General features: G+C 37.1%; 1 protein-coding gene across 5 annotated transcripts in view; it reads right to left on the reverse strand.

The window, feature by feature from the left end:
- Positions 1-18,369, reverse strand: part of ATRN (attractin) — a 230,099-nt gene that overhangs the window by 50,611 nt on the left and 161,119 nt on the right. For all 5 annotated transcript variants that reach the window (XR_008912798.1, XM_056802271.1, XM_056802270.1 and 2 more), the window contains exon 25: positions 18,138-18,199. Coding sequence is in view for 4 of the 5 variants with exons in the window: in XM_056802271.1 (XP_056658249.1) it covers positions 18,138-18,199 (62 nt within the window). In the remaining variant the exon portion in view is untranslated. The remainder of the gene's footprint in view (positions 1-18,137; positions 18,200-18,369) is intronic.

Consider the following 18,369-nt stretch of genomic DNA (forward strand, 5'->3'; position numbering starts at 1 on the left):
TCTAGCTGGTTATGAGAACTGGATGGGCCCTAGCATTTGCTCCCTTATCCCCAAGTCCCAAGGTGGATTCCTACTGCATTTTAAATCAGTAGGAAGACCCTAAAAATCTAAGCTTCAAAAGCTACCCCAAGGTCCTTATTCACTTTGTCTCTCCTATATTTTTCACAACTGGCTTCTTCATTTTTTTCAAAGGGAAAGAATAAATTTCTCTTCTACACAATGCAAACTGCAATCATTCCTATCAATTTGTGTCATGTATATAACTCATAAATTCATTCATTTGACAAACAGTAGAGGCATATTTGTGCAGGGTACTATGTGTGGTGTTGCAGGAGATAGGAAAGACACAGTCCCTCCTTTCATGAAGTTTACATGCATAATTTACAGATGTAATCTGCTGGGAGCCATTAGGCCTTGACAGAGTCACGCGTGGTAGCTAAGGAGGCCACAGAGTGGCCCTTGGCAAGATGTGATTGCCCATTCAGTCCCCCTTGCATGATATGTCCCATTAATGTCTCTTACCTATGGAATTGACATGATTATTATCCCCCTTAGTCTCAGAAGGAATAATGCAAGAGCAAAATACCTGTACCCTAATTCTCTAAAACATCACCAAAAGATCAGACCCTCAAGCCCAACCCCAAAAGACTATCACGGGTTAACTTTTACTTAGGGACATAATTCCCAATAAAACCTCGGCTACAGGCCAAGCCCAGAACTTTCCCACTCACAGAAACTTATTCTCATGAAGCCCACAGCACACAAATCAATCATAAAGACCCAAACAAGACGTACAGGTACATTACAGGTACACTACAGGTACACTAAGCTTCAATATGCCTCAGTGACTCGATTTCACAAACCAGTAACTCAGAAACTCCCTAGTAAACCCTGAAAAATGATCAGTCTAATATTAAATCTGAATTGTGTTCCCAAGACTCCTCAACCTCAATGATATAACTGTTGAACTGTCTTTTAAGAACTTTTGATTTATTATTTCCTTTTATTAAAATAAATAAATTTCCTTGATTGGAAATTCAAAAACTTCTCACAGGGTAATGAGAAAATTAAGCCACCTGTGATGAAATCATTTATCTTGTGTGAAACCTTTATGCTGTCTGTAATCACAATATAAGAATATAGAATGTTAATCAAGTGATTTGTTAAAAGTTAATGTATCACTTTTCCAATTATTTCTATTTAGACATGTGTGTTAGGTAATGTATCTGTGTGCCAAGAAAATGGGTATAAAAATAAAAACCAAGCCTGGGGATGGCGGAGCAGCTATCAGATGCAAAGCATTCCCATGGCTGTAAAGATACAGCTGTGTTCCATTTATTATTTTTTTTGACTGATCGTTCACCATCTGTTGGGAACCCCTGGAGTTGTAAGGCTCGATCTTGCCCGCGGCAGTAATCACATCTGTCCTGCTTGCTGCATGTATCAGTACTGTACTCTACTTATTGTCAATAGCTATAGGTTTTGTGGGAGTTTTGTGTCTACTGAACTGGATGCTAGTATTTATCATGCATAAATCTCCTGGAAGACAGGCTGACTTTTTTCATGTATATTTTTTCTTTCTTTCTTTTTTTTTAACCTTTACCTTCTGCCTTGGAAGGCAGAGTGTGGTAAGGGCTAGGCAATGAGGGTTAAGTCACTTGCCTAGGGTCATAGAGCTGGGAAATGTCTAGGGTCAAATTTGAACCCAGGACCTCCTGTCTCTGGCTCTCAATCCACTGAGCTTCCCAGTTGCCCCCTCAAGTATGTTTTCTGGCTAAAGTGAAGGAGAACATTTCAACTGGAGAGGAACTAAAAGGGCAATCGGTCCAACTCATCATTTTATAGCTACTAGTAATAGCTAGCATGTATTGACCACTTTAAGGTTTGAGAAGCACTTTATATATGTTAATCTCATCTAATCATTACAACTCTATGGGGTAGGCATTATTATTATTATCTTTATTTTACAGATTAAAAAAAAACTGAGGCTGACATTGATTTATTTGCCCAAGGTCACACAATTAGCAAGTGACAAGGTCAGGGTTTGAACTCAGGGCTTCAGGATTTTACTAATAAGGTATGAATTTTTTTGCAGAAGATTGGTTTTTTGTGGGAAGGAATTATGGGTGGGTGGTAGGTGAATAATGATAATGAAAGAAAAAGAATAGTACAGGATGCTTAGAAGGGAACAGAGACAGGCAGCATGTTAAATTTAATACAGATTTTAAAACTAAGGAATCCATAGTTGTGTAATGTCTATGGAAACACACAATATGTATATAATGCAATACAATAATTTGGAACTAAACAATCCACATGTAAAACTTTGTAAATAAAAATGTTTGTGCTTGTTGATATTTGCTAAGGTCATAATAGAGTCAAGATTCAAAAGAAGACAAAGAAAGAGAACCTGTAATAGAGAGAAATAGAAAGGATCTCTAAGGAAAGTAAACTGGGACAGGGAAAGTGAGGAGGGGAGAAAGGGGGTTGGTTGTTGCTATCCTGTCATGGAGTGTGGGTTGCCATAAGTCTATGGCCAACTGTGGCAAGGACACTGAAGTTCAAGTTTACCTGTGGGGCCTAAAATTAATCACAGATGGCTAAAAGTCTTAAATTTCTATGACAAAATTATACCACTAACTGCAGTGACAGAGAGAAGATGTGGGCAGCAAAGAATTTTTTACTATTTTGCAACAAACTTTCTAATAACATTACTTGCAATATGGCAGGAGCTGAGGAAGAATAAGGGACAAAATTCCCTATAAATTAATCCACAAAATACTTCAAACCCTATCACAAGCTTATTGAGGTATATAGCTTCAGAAATGGAGGGAAGCATGTTAGTGAAATAACACAACAGAAAAGAGTATTATAACAAATACCTGATCAAATATGAGAAAAGAGTACTTCCCTGGCCCTTTCCACCTCTTTCTCCAGAGCCCATTAGAAACAGAAACAGTAACAGGCTATGTAGGTCACAATAGCTCACTCTCCATTCCACTGAAACCTCTCTTTCTTCCCAGCTTCCCTTCCAATCCTACTCATCCCTTATAAGCAGGACCACTCATTCCCACCCACTATGAAAAGAAGAATCGAGCACTGTCTCCACTTGGACCCATTTCTTCTCTCCTAAAGTAGTGGTCCTAGGCTTCTCTAGTCCTTTAGCTATAGGGTAGACATGGTCACTCTGCTTTAATAAGCAAGGAGTTCCCAATTCCAAACATTCCAATAAGATAGGGGCTTTATCATCTGCTTTTGCTACTACATCTCCCAACTGCCAGTCCTTACCAGTTGTTTTGCTCATGCATTTAAGGATCCTTTGTTCTTGCTATCCATCTTGCTGCTATGTCTTAAAGACCATCAGACCTTTCTATCCTCTGGAAGCTAACCCTTTATCCAGGTGCTGTTTCTTCCAAATAGAACATGAGTTCTTTGAACACAATGTCTATCTCAATTTTATTTTGGCATTTGCATATCTCAGTTCAGTGTTTGGTGTAATAGTTCATTCATTCATTAATTCATGCATTCAAACAAACAAAGTAGGTTGACTTTAGTTGAGGTTTCAGGTGGGTAATATTGGTAGAAAAAATGAAATAGGAAATTTCAAGGTGATTCATAGAAGCTGGGATTCTATGAACCAGAAAGGTAAGTAATAAAGCATTTTATCTGGCTCCCACTGATGCAAAGAGACAATTCAGTTTGACTAGCCTTTTCTTTTTGTTTTTGTGATGGATCTGATCAAAGGCTATCATAAACATTTACTGTTACAAAAAACCAGCAACAGTCAGAAGGGAAAGAAAATGCTATTTTACCAGACATTTTGCTAGCCTTCACAAATTTTACTCTTTGCATTGGGAATCACTATGTATATGTCAATTTAACCACTTAACTTCATGACCTATGGCTGACAGAGGTTATGCTGAGTGTTTATTTTAGAAAGTACAGAAATTTTAATCACTTTTTTAAAAAAGTCTTGACATGGAGGACATGAGTTTTTTGTATGAAAGTATGGTATGATAAGGAATCAATAAAAGTCCTTTTAGATATCCTCCTTCCAAAATTATATAGTATAGTGTGGCTTAAGCCAGGTCAATGAACCTAAGTTACAATTTCCTACAACTTCCTGAATATATGAATGGCCCAAAGCCAATATATAATTCCCGTGAGAGCCTTGCTGTTCTGAGCTTTATTAGAGCATTAATGGTGCCTATTAGGGAAAAAGTTACTAGCTCAGGACACAGTCCATTTCTAATTTGAGCACAGAGGTTCCATTGACATCAGTAGGAAGTCTGCAGCAGCTGGTAGGAAATGCATAGTCCAAAGTTAGCATTTCAAATGTATCCCAATTGAAAATGTAACTCTGCACTAACCACAGAATGGGTCTGAAACCCCAGAAATACAATGCTTCAATGTCTAGGCTATAAATATTCAATGGGTCATTTGTAGCTACAAATGCAAGTGAAATATGGTTTTCATTAAATATAACATTTTATGAAAACACATTTATTAATATTGGCTTTTGAAAAACCTCCTACGTCTCTGAATTCAGGAAATGTAGAACTTACATCCTTTAAGTGAATGCTCCCAAATCTAGAACTTCTTTTGGTTTCTCTTAAAGGCCTCAGGCAAGCTGCCCACTACAGTGCCATTTTAGTACTTAACTGTTAGCAATGATGTAGAAAAATGTAGACAAATAGAAGTGTACATTATCCCCCCCAAATGTATTTCTGCATAGGATGATAAAAAACCATCAATCAAATACTACAACAATATTAGGTGATTCTTCTTATGCTATGGTCATTCCATCTGTCCCCCAATTAGAGGGTTATGATTTTTGTCCTTATTCTTTTGGGATCTTTGTGCTGGTCAGAAAATGGAGAATACTTTTATTTAAGAGAAATGAAAGTTACTCTCCAAAGTTTATTTAAAAAATCAACATATCAAATTGATATGTTCCAAATCCCACCATAAGAGAAAGACCCAGAAAAAAGTTAATCTAGAAAAGTGTTATGATATAAAAAAAGGAAAGGCACCATCTTTAGAAAGACTCTAATGAGGGGGCAGCTGGGTTGCTCAGTGGATTGAGAGCCAGGCCTACAGATGGGAGGTCCTAGGTTCAAATCTGGCCTCAGACACTTCCCCGCTGTGTGACTCTGGTCACTTAACCCCCATTGCCTAGCTTTTACCCCTCTTCTGCCTTGGAGCCAATACACAGTATTGATTCCAAGATGGAAGGTAAGGGTTAAAAAAAAAAGACTCTAATGACTGACAGACAGTACAAGAACCAAAATGAAGACTAAAGTTTCTAAAGCAACAGACAGAAGAATATCAGTCCTGATGACATACCATAAAAGTAAAGGGGAAGTCTACTTTGTGAATCCAAAAGGAACGTCTAGTCATACAACATTGCTGTGCCATAATTGTAGTCAACTTGAGTTGTTTGTTGAGTATTTTACTCTGGATTAAAATATTATAATAAATCTGTATCTGCTAGGTGTCTCTATGGATAGTATGTTGGGTTTGGTGTCAGGAAAAGAATTAAAATGTAGCTTTAGATACTTATTAGCACAAGACTCTGAGCGAGGCATTTAACCTGTTTGCCTTAATACATGGAGAAAGAAATGGCAAACCACTCCAGTATCCTTGTCAAGAAAATCCCATGGACTTTATTGTCCACAAGGTCACAAAAAGATGGACATAACCAAATGGCTGAACAACAACAATCTGTATATGACTGACAGACTATATATATGAGTGTGTCTATCAGCACTTACAAGATAAGGGGCTAATTCAATTTAATTCACTAAATATCTTCTGAAAGCCTACTAGATGACAGAAATGTTAGAGAAAGAAGTACCTGCTGCAGTGTAGCTTTTAAAGAGTTTACTATCTTTATATAGAAATAAGATGAAACATGAAAACAACATATAGATATCCCTTCCACAATGCAACCTTCTCCACTGTGGTTTTGCTATACTATGGGTTGGTGGAAGAAATAAAATGGGAATTCTGGGGGAGTTTGTGGAAGCTGCAGACAACAAGCAATGGCCAGCAAACAACAAAGGAAAGTTTAGAAACTCAGAAATGCATAAAATATAGGTATAGGGGGCAGCTAGGTGTCTCAGTGGATTGAGAGCCAGACTTAGAAATGGGAGGTACTAGGTTCAAATCTGGCCTCAGACACTTCCCAGCTGTGTGACCCTGGGCAAGTCACTTAACCCTCATTGCCTAGTCCTTACCACTCTTCTGCCTTAGAACCAATATCCAGTATTGATTCTAAGACAGAAAGTAAGGGTAAAAAAGTAAAAAACATATAGGTATAGTATCGTATGTTATCAACAAATTTTATCTTTTAATAGTATAAATATACATAACTATTTAAAAAGTTAAAATAGTAAAAGGTTGAAATTTGCAAAAACAAAACAAAACAAACCCTGCAAAAGTCAGCAGACAACACAGTAAAATGCAGGGCTATCTTAAAAATAGACACAATGTACTATAAACACTCCATTAAAGAAAAAGAAAAAATTGAGACTTCTTGTCTGGTACAAAAGGAGGGCCAAAAAATTTTACGTGGATTTTCCAGATCATGGGGGCATGAAATACCCACATTGCAGGAGTTTGGGGTGCAGTGTCCCCATGTAATGGAGGGAGAGAAATGGAGTCACCCACTTCTTAATTTAGGATTAGAGTGTGGTAGAGATGGAATGGAGCAAAAAGGTGGAGAGGGGGAATAGGTTGTTTCTCTTTTCTCTTTCCCTAGTAAAATCCACACTAGTTAATTTCAGAGCCACAAACTATATTTCTTCAGAGACTGTACTGAAGTAAATCTAGGACTGAACTGCTTCTCCCTCCCTGAGGAGAAGGTATAGTTTTCCTCCCCAAGTTTCAGGTCTCTCTTAGATATTATGAAGCAGGCACTTGATCAGCTAAAACAGATAAAAAAGCTATTTATTCTTGAGGAACACACATAAGGTAGGGTAAGTAAGACTGGTAGATAAGGTAATGGGAAAGTGGGAATAGAAAGTCCCTAATAATTAACAACTGAACCTCTTCTTCCCAAATCCTGAAAGGGTCAGGCCTGTCCCACCCCCCCCCTTGGCTCAGCTGTGAGGGCTGTTCTGACTTCTAATTGGCCTAGTTATGATATAAAGTTCAAAGACTGCTTTAGAGGGATGGAGAAGAAATCTTCCTGGGGTGGATGGCTTTATGACAAAGTCCTATCCACTCTTGTTGTCTTCCACTGGATTCAGAGGGGTCTGGATTCACAGGATGATCAAGACTCGGAGGTTCTCTCAGACCAACCTCTCTGAAGGGTCCCCCAAAGAGAAGCGAGTTAACTGTTTGGATCTTCTCAGCTCTTCTGTTCCTTCTCTGGAATTCTCTGTCCTTCTTGCCCTTCCCCCACTTGAGTTGCTCTTCCAGTATGTTGAATCTGCTTTTCCTTTATTACACCCACAATCTGGAAAATCCACAGTAACCTGTCTATAATAGTGGTTCTACAATGGATGATACACATAGTACAATGGGCAGGCAGGAACTAGAGAAGTTTTTTTTTTGTGGGGAAGGTTTTGAAAAAGATGGAATCTGTGCTGAGCCTGGAAGGACAGGTTGAGTTTAGACTAGAAAACAGGCACAAGGAAGGCATTTCTGGCAGAGACAGGCATGGACTTCTTACACTCAAGAGATGTTTGCATATTGTTGAGCACATCAGTGTGCGCAGGAAGGCTTGATGCTTCCTAATGAAGAGGATCACAGTCATGTCTGCCACAGAAGAAGGCTGAATATAAAAGGCAGAGTCTCAAGTCAGGTTTGGAAGGGCTCTGTCTCCAATTCTGGTTGTTGTCATCGTGTGATCAACTCAGACTATGAAAAGGCTTACTGCAGGAATGAAGAATGGTTGTCTCATAAATAACAGTGTGCATGATGTGGTCATCTTTTTCTACAAAACTGGATTTCTTAAAAAAAAAAAAGACTGAGGCAGCCAGGTGTGCAGTGGATAAAGCACTGGATCTGAAATCAGGAAGTCTTATGTTCCAATTCAGCCTCAGACGTTTGTGTGCTGTGGGACAGTGGGCAAGTCACTTCACCTCTGCCTGCCTCAATTTCCTTAGCTATAAAATGGAGATCATAGTAGCACCTACCCCTCAAGGTTGATGTAAGGATCAAATGAGAATTTTTACAAAGTACTTTGTAAATCTTCAAGTAATAAAAATCTTACAATTAAAATGAGAATATGAACGTGTCAACTATACTTTTTCAAAGTTGAGTAGAGAGAAAAAACAAATAGCAAGATTTAATTCTGAAAGACAATATGAATAGAGAGCTGATCTTGCAGCTAGGAAGACCCACCTCTAAAACATGACATTCTTTCAGTGCTCTAGGCATCTGTCTAAGACTATAAGTTACAGAGAAAATGCTGACCTACATTGAAGGAGGGAATCCTGAAATCAGCCAGTCAGTGGGCATTTATTAAGCACCTACTCCAACCTAGGCACTGTATTAAGTGCTGGGAACACAAAAGAAACTAAAAAATATGGTTCCTGCTCCCAAGTAACTAAATTCTAAAGGGGAACACAACCTACAAACAATAATGTACATATAAAAATCTGGAATGGAAGTCAGGGAAGCCAAGGAGGGAGAGCAATCTATACATGGAGTTTAGTGAAAATAATGGCATTGGAGATGGAGTGCTGTGTGTGAGGTTAAGCAAGAACACTGCCTGTGGGTCATACATAAGTGGAAAGAGGTAAGATATAAGAATACTGGAGAGGTAGGAAAGTGCCAGGTTATGGAGGTCTTTATTTATTCATTCATTTATTTATTTGTTTGTTTATTTATTTATTCATTTATTTGTTTTTAATGAAACCCTTACCTTCTGTCTTAGAGTCAATACTGTGTATTGGTTCCAAGGCAGAAGAGTGGTAAGGGTTAGGCAATGGGGGTCAAGTGACTTGCCCATGGTCACACAGCTGGGAAGTGTCTGAGGCCAAATTTGAACCTAGGACCTCCCATCTCTAGGCCTGGCTCTCAATCCACTGAGCCACCCAGCTGTCCCCTATGGAGGTCTTTAAAAGACCAAGAGAAGACTTTTTATTTGATCTTGCAGTTAACAGACAAGCAGCAGAATTTCCTGAGTCTGTGTATGTGTGGTGGTGACATGATCAGATTTGTGCTTTTGGAAGAACAGTTAAGCAGAAGATATGTTGGAGTAGGGAAAGACTTGAGGCACAGAGATCAAACAACCAAGATATTGCAATAATCAAGGCATAAGTTGATAAAGGCCGGTGCCAGGGTAGCAGCTATGTAACTGGAGAGAAGGGGACTTATAATATGAAAGTAGAAATGACACGATTGGTGACAGATGGGATATTGAGGGTATGTAGGAATGAGGTGTTGAAAATGGCACCTAGGTGGTGAGCCTGGGGTACAGACAGGAAGGGGGTACTCTCAACAATAACAAGGAAGTTCAGAAAGAAGGATTGGGGGGGCAGATGATGAGTTTTGCTTTGCACATGGTGAATATGCAATATCCAAGAGGTAGTGATGCAAGATTAAATGCCAAGGGAGAGGTCAGATCAGGATAAGTAGCTCTGAAAACATCTGTATAGATATAAGAACTATGAAATTTGGCTAAGGATGCCTCAGGACAGAGCCTTGAGGAATATGCACAGCTCAGCCTGGTCAGTTGCTACTTCCTCTATGAAAACCTCTCTGATTTCTCCTGTTGTGCAACCTCTCACGGTTCAGGTTCTTTTATGTATTTGTTTTACACCACCCTCTCTTCCCATAGAGAACAGGAAGTCCTTTGGGGAAAGGAATTTCTTGGATCTTATCTTTAGAATTAAAGAACCTACACACAGGATTATATATATGTTTTTTAAATTTCTTTTAGAGCTCCACCATAGCCAGCATCCAATTCCCTGTTTTTTTGAGGCTTTGCTTGATGTTTCCTGGATCTTGTCCTAGTCCACTGGTTCTGTTCTTTGGTCTTTACCCCCATAGAAGCTTTCAACTGTAGCTTTTCCCTCCTTGTTTACTCATTTTATTTACTTTTTTTCCCTGCCCTATGGACTATAAACTTGCCCCTCTGTTGATTTACTGAACCAGAGTGTTCATATGAGATGCTATGTCCTGAGGGCGAATTTTCTCTTTTTTCAATCCTCTGCTAGTATATTGGATTCAGCTGATTGAGCTAACCTGCTGAGCTGGCCTTCCCCAAGGCAAAATTTTCACTGTAGTCAGCAGATGAGGGTGTCAGCCAGGTGCCCCCCCCCCCCCCCCCCCCCCCCCCCGCCATCCCCAGCTCCTCTCTGCTAGCCATTTTCAGAACCCTGGACCACGTGTGGTGAACCCTCATGGCTGCAGTCTTTGCCCAGGGCTCACACAGACAGCCCAGTCTTTTCACAGGTCTCAGCAAGGTGAGTGGGGGATGGTGTTCAGCCAGTCTGTCTCTCCCTTATTCCATGAAAACAGAGACACACTGTGCCTACCTTTCTTCAAGTTGTTTTCAGTAAGAGAGTCTCATGACTTCTTCTTGTTGGGTTTGGGTTTCTGTTTTCTTTGAAGCATGATATGAATATTGGTTTGGTAGGACTGTTAGAGAGGTTTGGGCTTTAGATGCTCCTAAGCCACCATCTCGGCTCTGCCCCCTCACCCCATTATATATATGGAAGTTAATGCTCATTGAACTGATCTGAGAAAGGTAATTGGAATTATTGTCAAACTCATTTATAATAGGATAAAATAAGGTCTAGATAGGCAAGAAGTAAGTTGCCTAGATTCACATGACTAGTAAGAAGCAGTCATGACTTAAACCAAGGAGTTTTGACTCTAAGACCAGAGTACTCTTTCAACCCTGTGTCATCTTGTTCAATATGGGGGGGAAAAAAAAACTCCTCTGGCTAGGTTAGTAATCATTAGGACACAGTTCTTTTAAAGTTTTCTGTAAGTTTGTACGTCACTTTGCACCTTATTGCTTAAAATCACTAGGCTAGCAGGGATTGTTATGCAGGAAGAAAATCTCCTTTAAATCAGGCTATGACAGAGCATCAAATCTCTTTTTTTCTTTCCCTGTCCCCAACTTCCTCTCATTATCATTCTATTTCACTAAGAGATATCTATTAAACACTGCTAGGTACTGGGGATACAAAGATGAAAAATGATACAATCAATCTATCCCTAATTTTATAGAATCACAGACCAGCAATAGAAACATGGCTCAAGTCCTATTGAGGACTTATAGAAGTGGTCCACAGAGAAAATAAACTTCCCACCCCAACAGAAAGGTGAATTCCTTTGGCCTTAGGGATACAATTCTTGTCCATGCTCCTATTGGCTTTCAGTAAACTCTCCTGTATCCCCACTCAATATGAAAGGAAATATAAATTCTAGATTATGCCATGCAAATATATATGAAAAAATTTAAAAAGACTTATTAATGTTAATAGCATAATAGTCAAGTATCAAATATTCCCTTTATTGAGTGAAAATCTTTTATGCCTCCAGAAGTAGGCCTATCCAGGCTGGGAACCCCAAAAGTAAATGAAAATAACTTTGAAAGACTAAGGACTCTGAATAATGGAATGAGCAATCATGGCTGGTGACGAATCAGAAGACTGGTAACAAAGTACACTTCCCACCTCTTGGAAGAGAGATGATGGACTACCCACTAGGGATATAGAATGAGACATGTTTCCTGACATAGCCAATGTATGAATTTATTTTGATTAACTATACTTACTTGTTACAATGGAGGGCTTTTACTTGTCAAGGGAGGAAGAGTTGGGGTGTGGGGAGAAAATGGGTAGTGAGAGATGCAGAAACAAGAAAAGTAAAGAGCAGCTCTGAAACATTAAAAGTTTACAGAAGAAAGCAAAAAGATATTAAGAAGGGGATACAGAGAAGCAAGGCAGTTTTGTTAACTACTGAATTAAATATAATATACATTAAAAATTATATAAGAGAAGTTCACAGTTTCACTTTCAATTCTGTTTTTTATATATGGTAATGTTTATGTTTATTAAATTCATAACAAAAAAGGAAACTAAAAAAAAATCTACTTAACTCTTAATAAGGTTGTTGTTGGTTCAGCTTCCATCATGTTCAACTCTTCATGACTCCATTTGGGGTTTTCTTGGCAAAGATATTGGAGTAGTTTGCCATTTCCTTCTCCAGCTCGTTTTATAGATGAAGAAAGTGAGGCAAACAGGGTTAAGTGACTTGCCCAGGGTCACAGAGCTAGTAAGTATTTGAGATCAGAAGAAAAGTCTTTCTGATTCTGGGCTTGGATCTCTACTGTGTACCTAGCTAGCAGGGAGTAGAGTGCAATATTGATCTTAATGTGCTGAAAACATTACCTCTCTGTTTCCAGTTCCCTGTCCATTCAATCCCAAATAAATAACTAAATTTACAATGCTGAAATACAAATTGTATAAATTTTTTCAAACACCATAGCACACAGTAGAAAACACAATTACTAGAGAACGAGACCTTACCTTACACTCTAGCTATGCCAACCACTTAAAAAAAGTTAATAGTTTTTTTCTGGTAAGAATTGTGTATATGTGTGAAACCTCAGCTTAATTTGTTTTCCTTTTATGAGGTTTGTCTTTGTGAAATATTAAGATCAATTTTGATAAAGAAGTGACTCTACTAGATGTTCTGAATGGTCCAAGGAGGATCAAGTAACTGCCTGTGGTAGAAAGACCAAAAAAGATGAGGGATTAAATATCGGAAATGGATGGGCTTGAACAAAATAATATCTGCAGGTACTTATAGGTGACATTTCCCTTTTCACAAGACAAAAATTTCATTTTGAATATTTTTGTTCTTTAAGATAGGTATTTAACTTCCATTTCATGTCTTGGGAAATAAGGCCCAAAGAAGTTTTGTGACTTGACTAAGTCATATAAATTAGAGACAGAAGATATAGCCAGGGTTAAGATCTAGAAAGTTTGAATTCTAATTCAAGGCTCTTTCTACCAAAGTGTTCTTTTTTTGTTGTTCTTCCTGAATGAGCAAGGAAATGGTGCCAAGGCATGCATAGAGGAAAAGGAAATAAGAAGGGTATAAACAATAAAGTGTTGAGTTGAGCTTTGGCTTGTGATCTTTTAAAACCATGGGATGGTTTTACTCAGAGCAGTTCTGGTAACTACACCTTATTGGCAAAATACCAACATACTAACAGATATACAAATGCTTAAATGATTTAACTACTTATTTCCTTTAGCTAGTATTTACTAAGTTTCTAAAGGGGTGCAGAATACAGTATGAGGTTCTTTTATAACTCAACCCAAAGCAATCATTTTGAGGTCACTTATGGAAAAGGCCCTCTTCTTATTGTATTGAATAACTCCAGAGTACCAATGGGAGGCAGTATCTATTTAGGTGGACAAACTTCAGAGATCAAAAGGGTTTTAAAGTGAAATCAGGACTACAGTAGTTGTAAATCAGGAGTTCTAAAAAAATATTTGTTGAATGACCAAATAATCCTGGCCCTTTTTCCTCTGGAAATTTATCTATGGCTTCCTCAGTTTCTTTGCTTAAGTTTAGACTATTTTCTTCACTGATATTCGGTCCTAAAATCCCATTTTGTTTTCAAGCTCCTGTCTTTGACTAGAAATAGCAACCTGTACCTCCAAGGACCCTTTGCCTGAGATTTTGTAATCCTCAGGAATGCTTCTTAGTTTCCTTGTGGAAGTACTGTCTGTGGCCAAGTGAATTACCAGAGCTAAGTAGTAGTTATTAAATATGATATGTCTTGGGGATTTTTTTTTCCAAATGTTGGATATGTGTATTGGCTAGGAAGACATGAGACCTCTTTAATTATCAGGTTGGGGAAAAAAAAGCAACTTAGTAATCATCAACAAAGAGCCATTAACTAGCATTACTATCTGAATATTCTTTGATCCTTACTGAATGAATTCATCTTATACCACTTGTGAATCCACACTGTCATTCCTTGAACAAGCAGCACAGTTCCTCCTCAGAAAGTCTAGCTCCCTTTGCTTTGAAATAAAGCTAATTATTTAATGCTCAGCTCCAAAGGTTCAGATATCTAGCTTCCCTTTCTCCTTTGAGGTACATTCTTTTTTTTTTTTGCCCTCTAATCTTCTGACAGAAGGCAGGATTCCCTTCTGCCTCTTCAAATTATTTTTTCTTCATTTTTACAACAAAGACTTTCTAGTTTTAATGTTTTTAATATACAAAATTCTATTACTATTTTCTCTCTTCCCCACCTCTAGTTGAGGAGAAAAGAAAAATAAGACCTGTGTTATAAATATGCACAGCCAAGCAAAACAAATCTCTATACTGGCCACATCCAAAAGTTAATCTATAAATATACACAAACATATATGTAAGGAAAAGTATATAAAATATAATATAAATAAAAATATAAATTTTTATTATATAAAATATAAAAATATAATAAATAATAAAAAATACATATATAAATGAAATTATACACATACATATCTAAACACTTAAAGCTAAGCAATATATAATCAGCCTTGATCAAAATCAGAGGGATTTGAGCTCTCTAAGGAGGAAGAAGTTGCTTGTTCTTCATGGAATGGTAGTATGGATTCATAGGTACCATTAGATTCATTCATCTGGAAAGGATTTCCTAACTTTCCTTTCTCTCCTCTATTTAACACCCCCCCCCCCAATATTCCTTTTCCCACTTCTTTCCATTCTTCTAGGATCATCAAGACATAAGAGAACCAATTTTAGGCCATCCGTCTAATTAAACTCCCTCTATGACCACTGAGTTCAGAGGGGTACATCCATTATCTCCTCAAATCAGAATATAAGCAATTTATCCTTGTTTATTCCTTTTATGATGATTTATGTTTACCTTTTCCTTTTCTCTTAAGGCTGAGTTTGAATTTCAAACAAATGCCTGGAGGCCCTCTATTTCACTAAAGACCCACTTTTTATCACTATGATTATACTAAATTTTTCTGGACAAGTTTTTCTTCATTGTAAGCTTACTATCATATTTCAAGATCTTGGATTCTTCAATCAAGATGGTGGCTGCTATATTTTGTGTAGTCTTGAATTCTCTTTCTAGCTTCTTGCAATATTTTTGCTTTCACCTGGAAACTCTGGATTTTGGATATGATGTTCTTAGGAATTTTCATTTTGGAGTTTCATCTGAGGTTCTAAGAGATCTGGGCAATTTTCTTTGAATGATTTCTTAAAATAGGATGCTTATTTTGGTCACAGCATTTAGGTAGTCTTACAATTCTTAAATTTTTTCTCTTTGATCTGTTTTCCAGGCCAGATGTTTTTGCTATGAAATGCTTTACATTTTCTTTTCCTTTTTTTCCCCAGTCTTTTGACTTTGTTTTACAGTCCCTTATTATGACTATCTTAGACTACTGGAATAACCTCTCAACAGTCTTCCATTCTTTTATTTTCTCTTTATCCTTTCTCCATCTTTCCTTTTGTAAGAACAATCTCTCTTATATAAGATGTCTTTACATCACTATATCTTTTATTCATGGAAAAAAATCCTAATTGGTTCACTACTGTCTTATCTAAGAAAACTCATTCTCCTTTGCTTGTCATGAAAAATCTTCCAAAATCTGGTACTACTCTATTTTTCTAGATTTATTTGATATTTCTCTGGCTCCAGTTAAATTGGTCTATTTTTGTACTCCCAATGAAAATGCTTTGGGCTTTTCTCTCTATGAATTTACTCATGCTATTCTCCATATCTAAAATATTCTCTTTTCCCTTTTTGTTCATTCAATTACTGCTCATTTTCTAAAACTTTACTCAAAAGCCCTATCTTCCATGAGATATTTCCCAACTTCTAGCAATAATAACTTTTCTTTCTCCCATCCTAGACTTCACACAAAATTATATTTTGCTCACTACCCTAATGTACTTCATTATCTAAAATTTGATGTTAAAGTTAAAGGATGAAAAAATAAATAAAACAAAGTTCATGGTTGGCTATAGAATGATGAATTTTTTAGCCTGACATCTTTCAAAGACTAACTTCTAAACTGTGAAGACTCCTTGGAAATATAGGCTTTATAAAGACATTACATTTTTGAAAACATAAATGCTTTAATGGCCTGTTCTTACATTGTATCTAAATTTGCCTCTGCAACTTCCTCCCACTGATCCCAGTTTTGCATTCGTGGTCAAACATAAAAGTTCATACATACCTGTGCTATTTTAACCTCTGTAAGACTATACAGTCCACAAAAGCAAAAACTGCATATCTAAACTTTGTACTTCTATCACGACACATAATGTACTGCATACAATAAGTTCTGAAGAACTATCTGTTGAGTGAATAAGTATAGTATGAATTTCTGGTATCCTAGTCTGGTTTAACTGAAATGCTAGTACCATGCATGCAGTTAAATCAGGAGAAAGTAAAGTATAGATAAATCATTAGTGTGGAAATTACTTGTACAGGGAGGGAAAGAAAGTAAGGGACTGAAAATGGAGAATGCTGAGTCAACACAGAATTTTTGGGAAGAGTTCTGGAGATAAGAAATAAGTGTTGATGATTGAATACATGAGATTTAAGGATAAATGAAGCCAAAATAATTTAAGAACCATGCTTTACAAGCCTAGAGAAGTCTCTCTCTACTTTGGCAAATATTAATGACTTAAAATATCAGCAGTAAACAATCACATCTTTTTACCAGAAGAGCTAAACTATTTTTTAGCTATGTAGTTAGAAACCAGTATACCAATTGTGCTTAAGTTTAAGGCTTTAATGAACTTGTAGGAAAAGGTAATAAGCATTTATATAGTGCCTACTCTATGCCAGGCACTTTGCAAGTATCTTTTTTGATTCTCACAACAACCTTAGAAGGTAGGTGCTATTATTTCTATTTAAGAGTTGAGGAAACTAATTTAAGTGACTTGTCTGGGGTTACATAGCTAATGAAGAGTCCAGTGCTCTATTCACTGTAGTGACCCAGCTACTAAGAAAACAATATAGATCATAAAAGGAACTATACCACCTGCTGACAGATGCAAACTAAACTGTGATAATTTTGTGCTGGAGTTTTAGTAGTGAGTGTATGGGATGCTTTTTCCAAGTCAAAACTTGTTACTGAGGTTTGATTTCTTTGCCCAAGCTTTTGTCCCATTCATTGGGCACCTATAGAAGAAAAGTCCTGAAGACTTTGGTAAGATTCCCCAAACCATCTAACAAAGAAAAATAATTCCTTCTTTGTTATTACCTTAATCAGTCAGGTAGTCTTAGATCTTTAAAAGGTACAAGAAATAATTTATGTATGGCTCATTTTTTATTTGTGCATTGAGTATACACACATATATTCTCATAGAACAAATTCACATATGTGTGTCTACACATATACACCTAAAAACAAAGATAATTAAAACAGTATCATTGTCAGGGAACTTTCATAGCCTTACCCAGCTTCCTTGCCTGTGCTTGCTGTTTCTGTTGTCTTTCTTAGAATGCCTTAGAATCTAAATTAAAATCCTGACATGGGGATCACATGAAGTAGTATAACATCTAGTGACAGGAAAGTGAGATTTATGATCTGCTAATCAATGCAAGACTTGGCACTGGAGAACAGAAAGAGGCAAAGAGGAGCAATGGATCTCTCTGTTCTTTCAGGATTTGTTTGCTGACAGTAGGAAAACTTTTGATTTCTCTGAACCTTCTAAGAAATTGCAAATGTTTTCAGGTTTTGCATTTTAAAGATGATCTTGAAATTAGCAAGCAATTATTACAAATTTACATTATTAAAAATTGGATAACTTTACCTTCAACTGAAGAAATATCCTAATCATTCAAAATCTATAGCAGGAAAGGTCATGCAGTGTTAAGAAAAACTGAGACACAAACAAAATTTGCAACCATATTTCTATGGGTATCCCAAAGAAAGTTATTCACATTCACAAAAGATTCCTCACTTTAAAAGAGGAGCAAGCTTTTTCCAACTTGGATTGGGTTCATTTTTGTCTCCTTTAAATCCAAGCTCACAACATCCAATTTTCTAAGAATACACATATTGTCCACTTGCCTTGGAGATAAAGGATAATTATTCTTTTCTTAAATTATTCTACTTAAGATTTCAATTGCCCATATCACAAGTGGAGACTGTTTTAGTATTCAGAAATACAAGTACCTGAAAAAAGTCACAAAGAACTGTACCAGGTCCATAAAGTTGCTGTGCTGAGAGAACGCAATCTGCAAGAGAAAACAAATAGTGTATGTTACTGTTCCAGGAAGGATACAAAGAAAGTAACCTCAGCATTGCCATTCTCACTCACCTCCTCCAAAGAGAAGTGGGAAGGTTTTCAAGAAAGAATTGAATTAATGTTTCAAAGTCTTGGTTTTAATTCTGCTTAGCTGTTAAT

Source organism: Monodelphis domestica, chromosome 6 (genome assembly GCF_027887165.1).
Source record: "Monodelphis domestica isolate mMonDom1 chromosome 6, mMonDom1.pri, whole genome shotgun sequence".
Lineage (NCBI taxonomy): Eukaryota > Metazoa > Chordata > Mammalia > Didelphimorphia > Didelphidae > Monodelphis > Monodelphis domestica.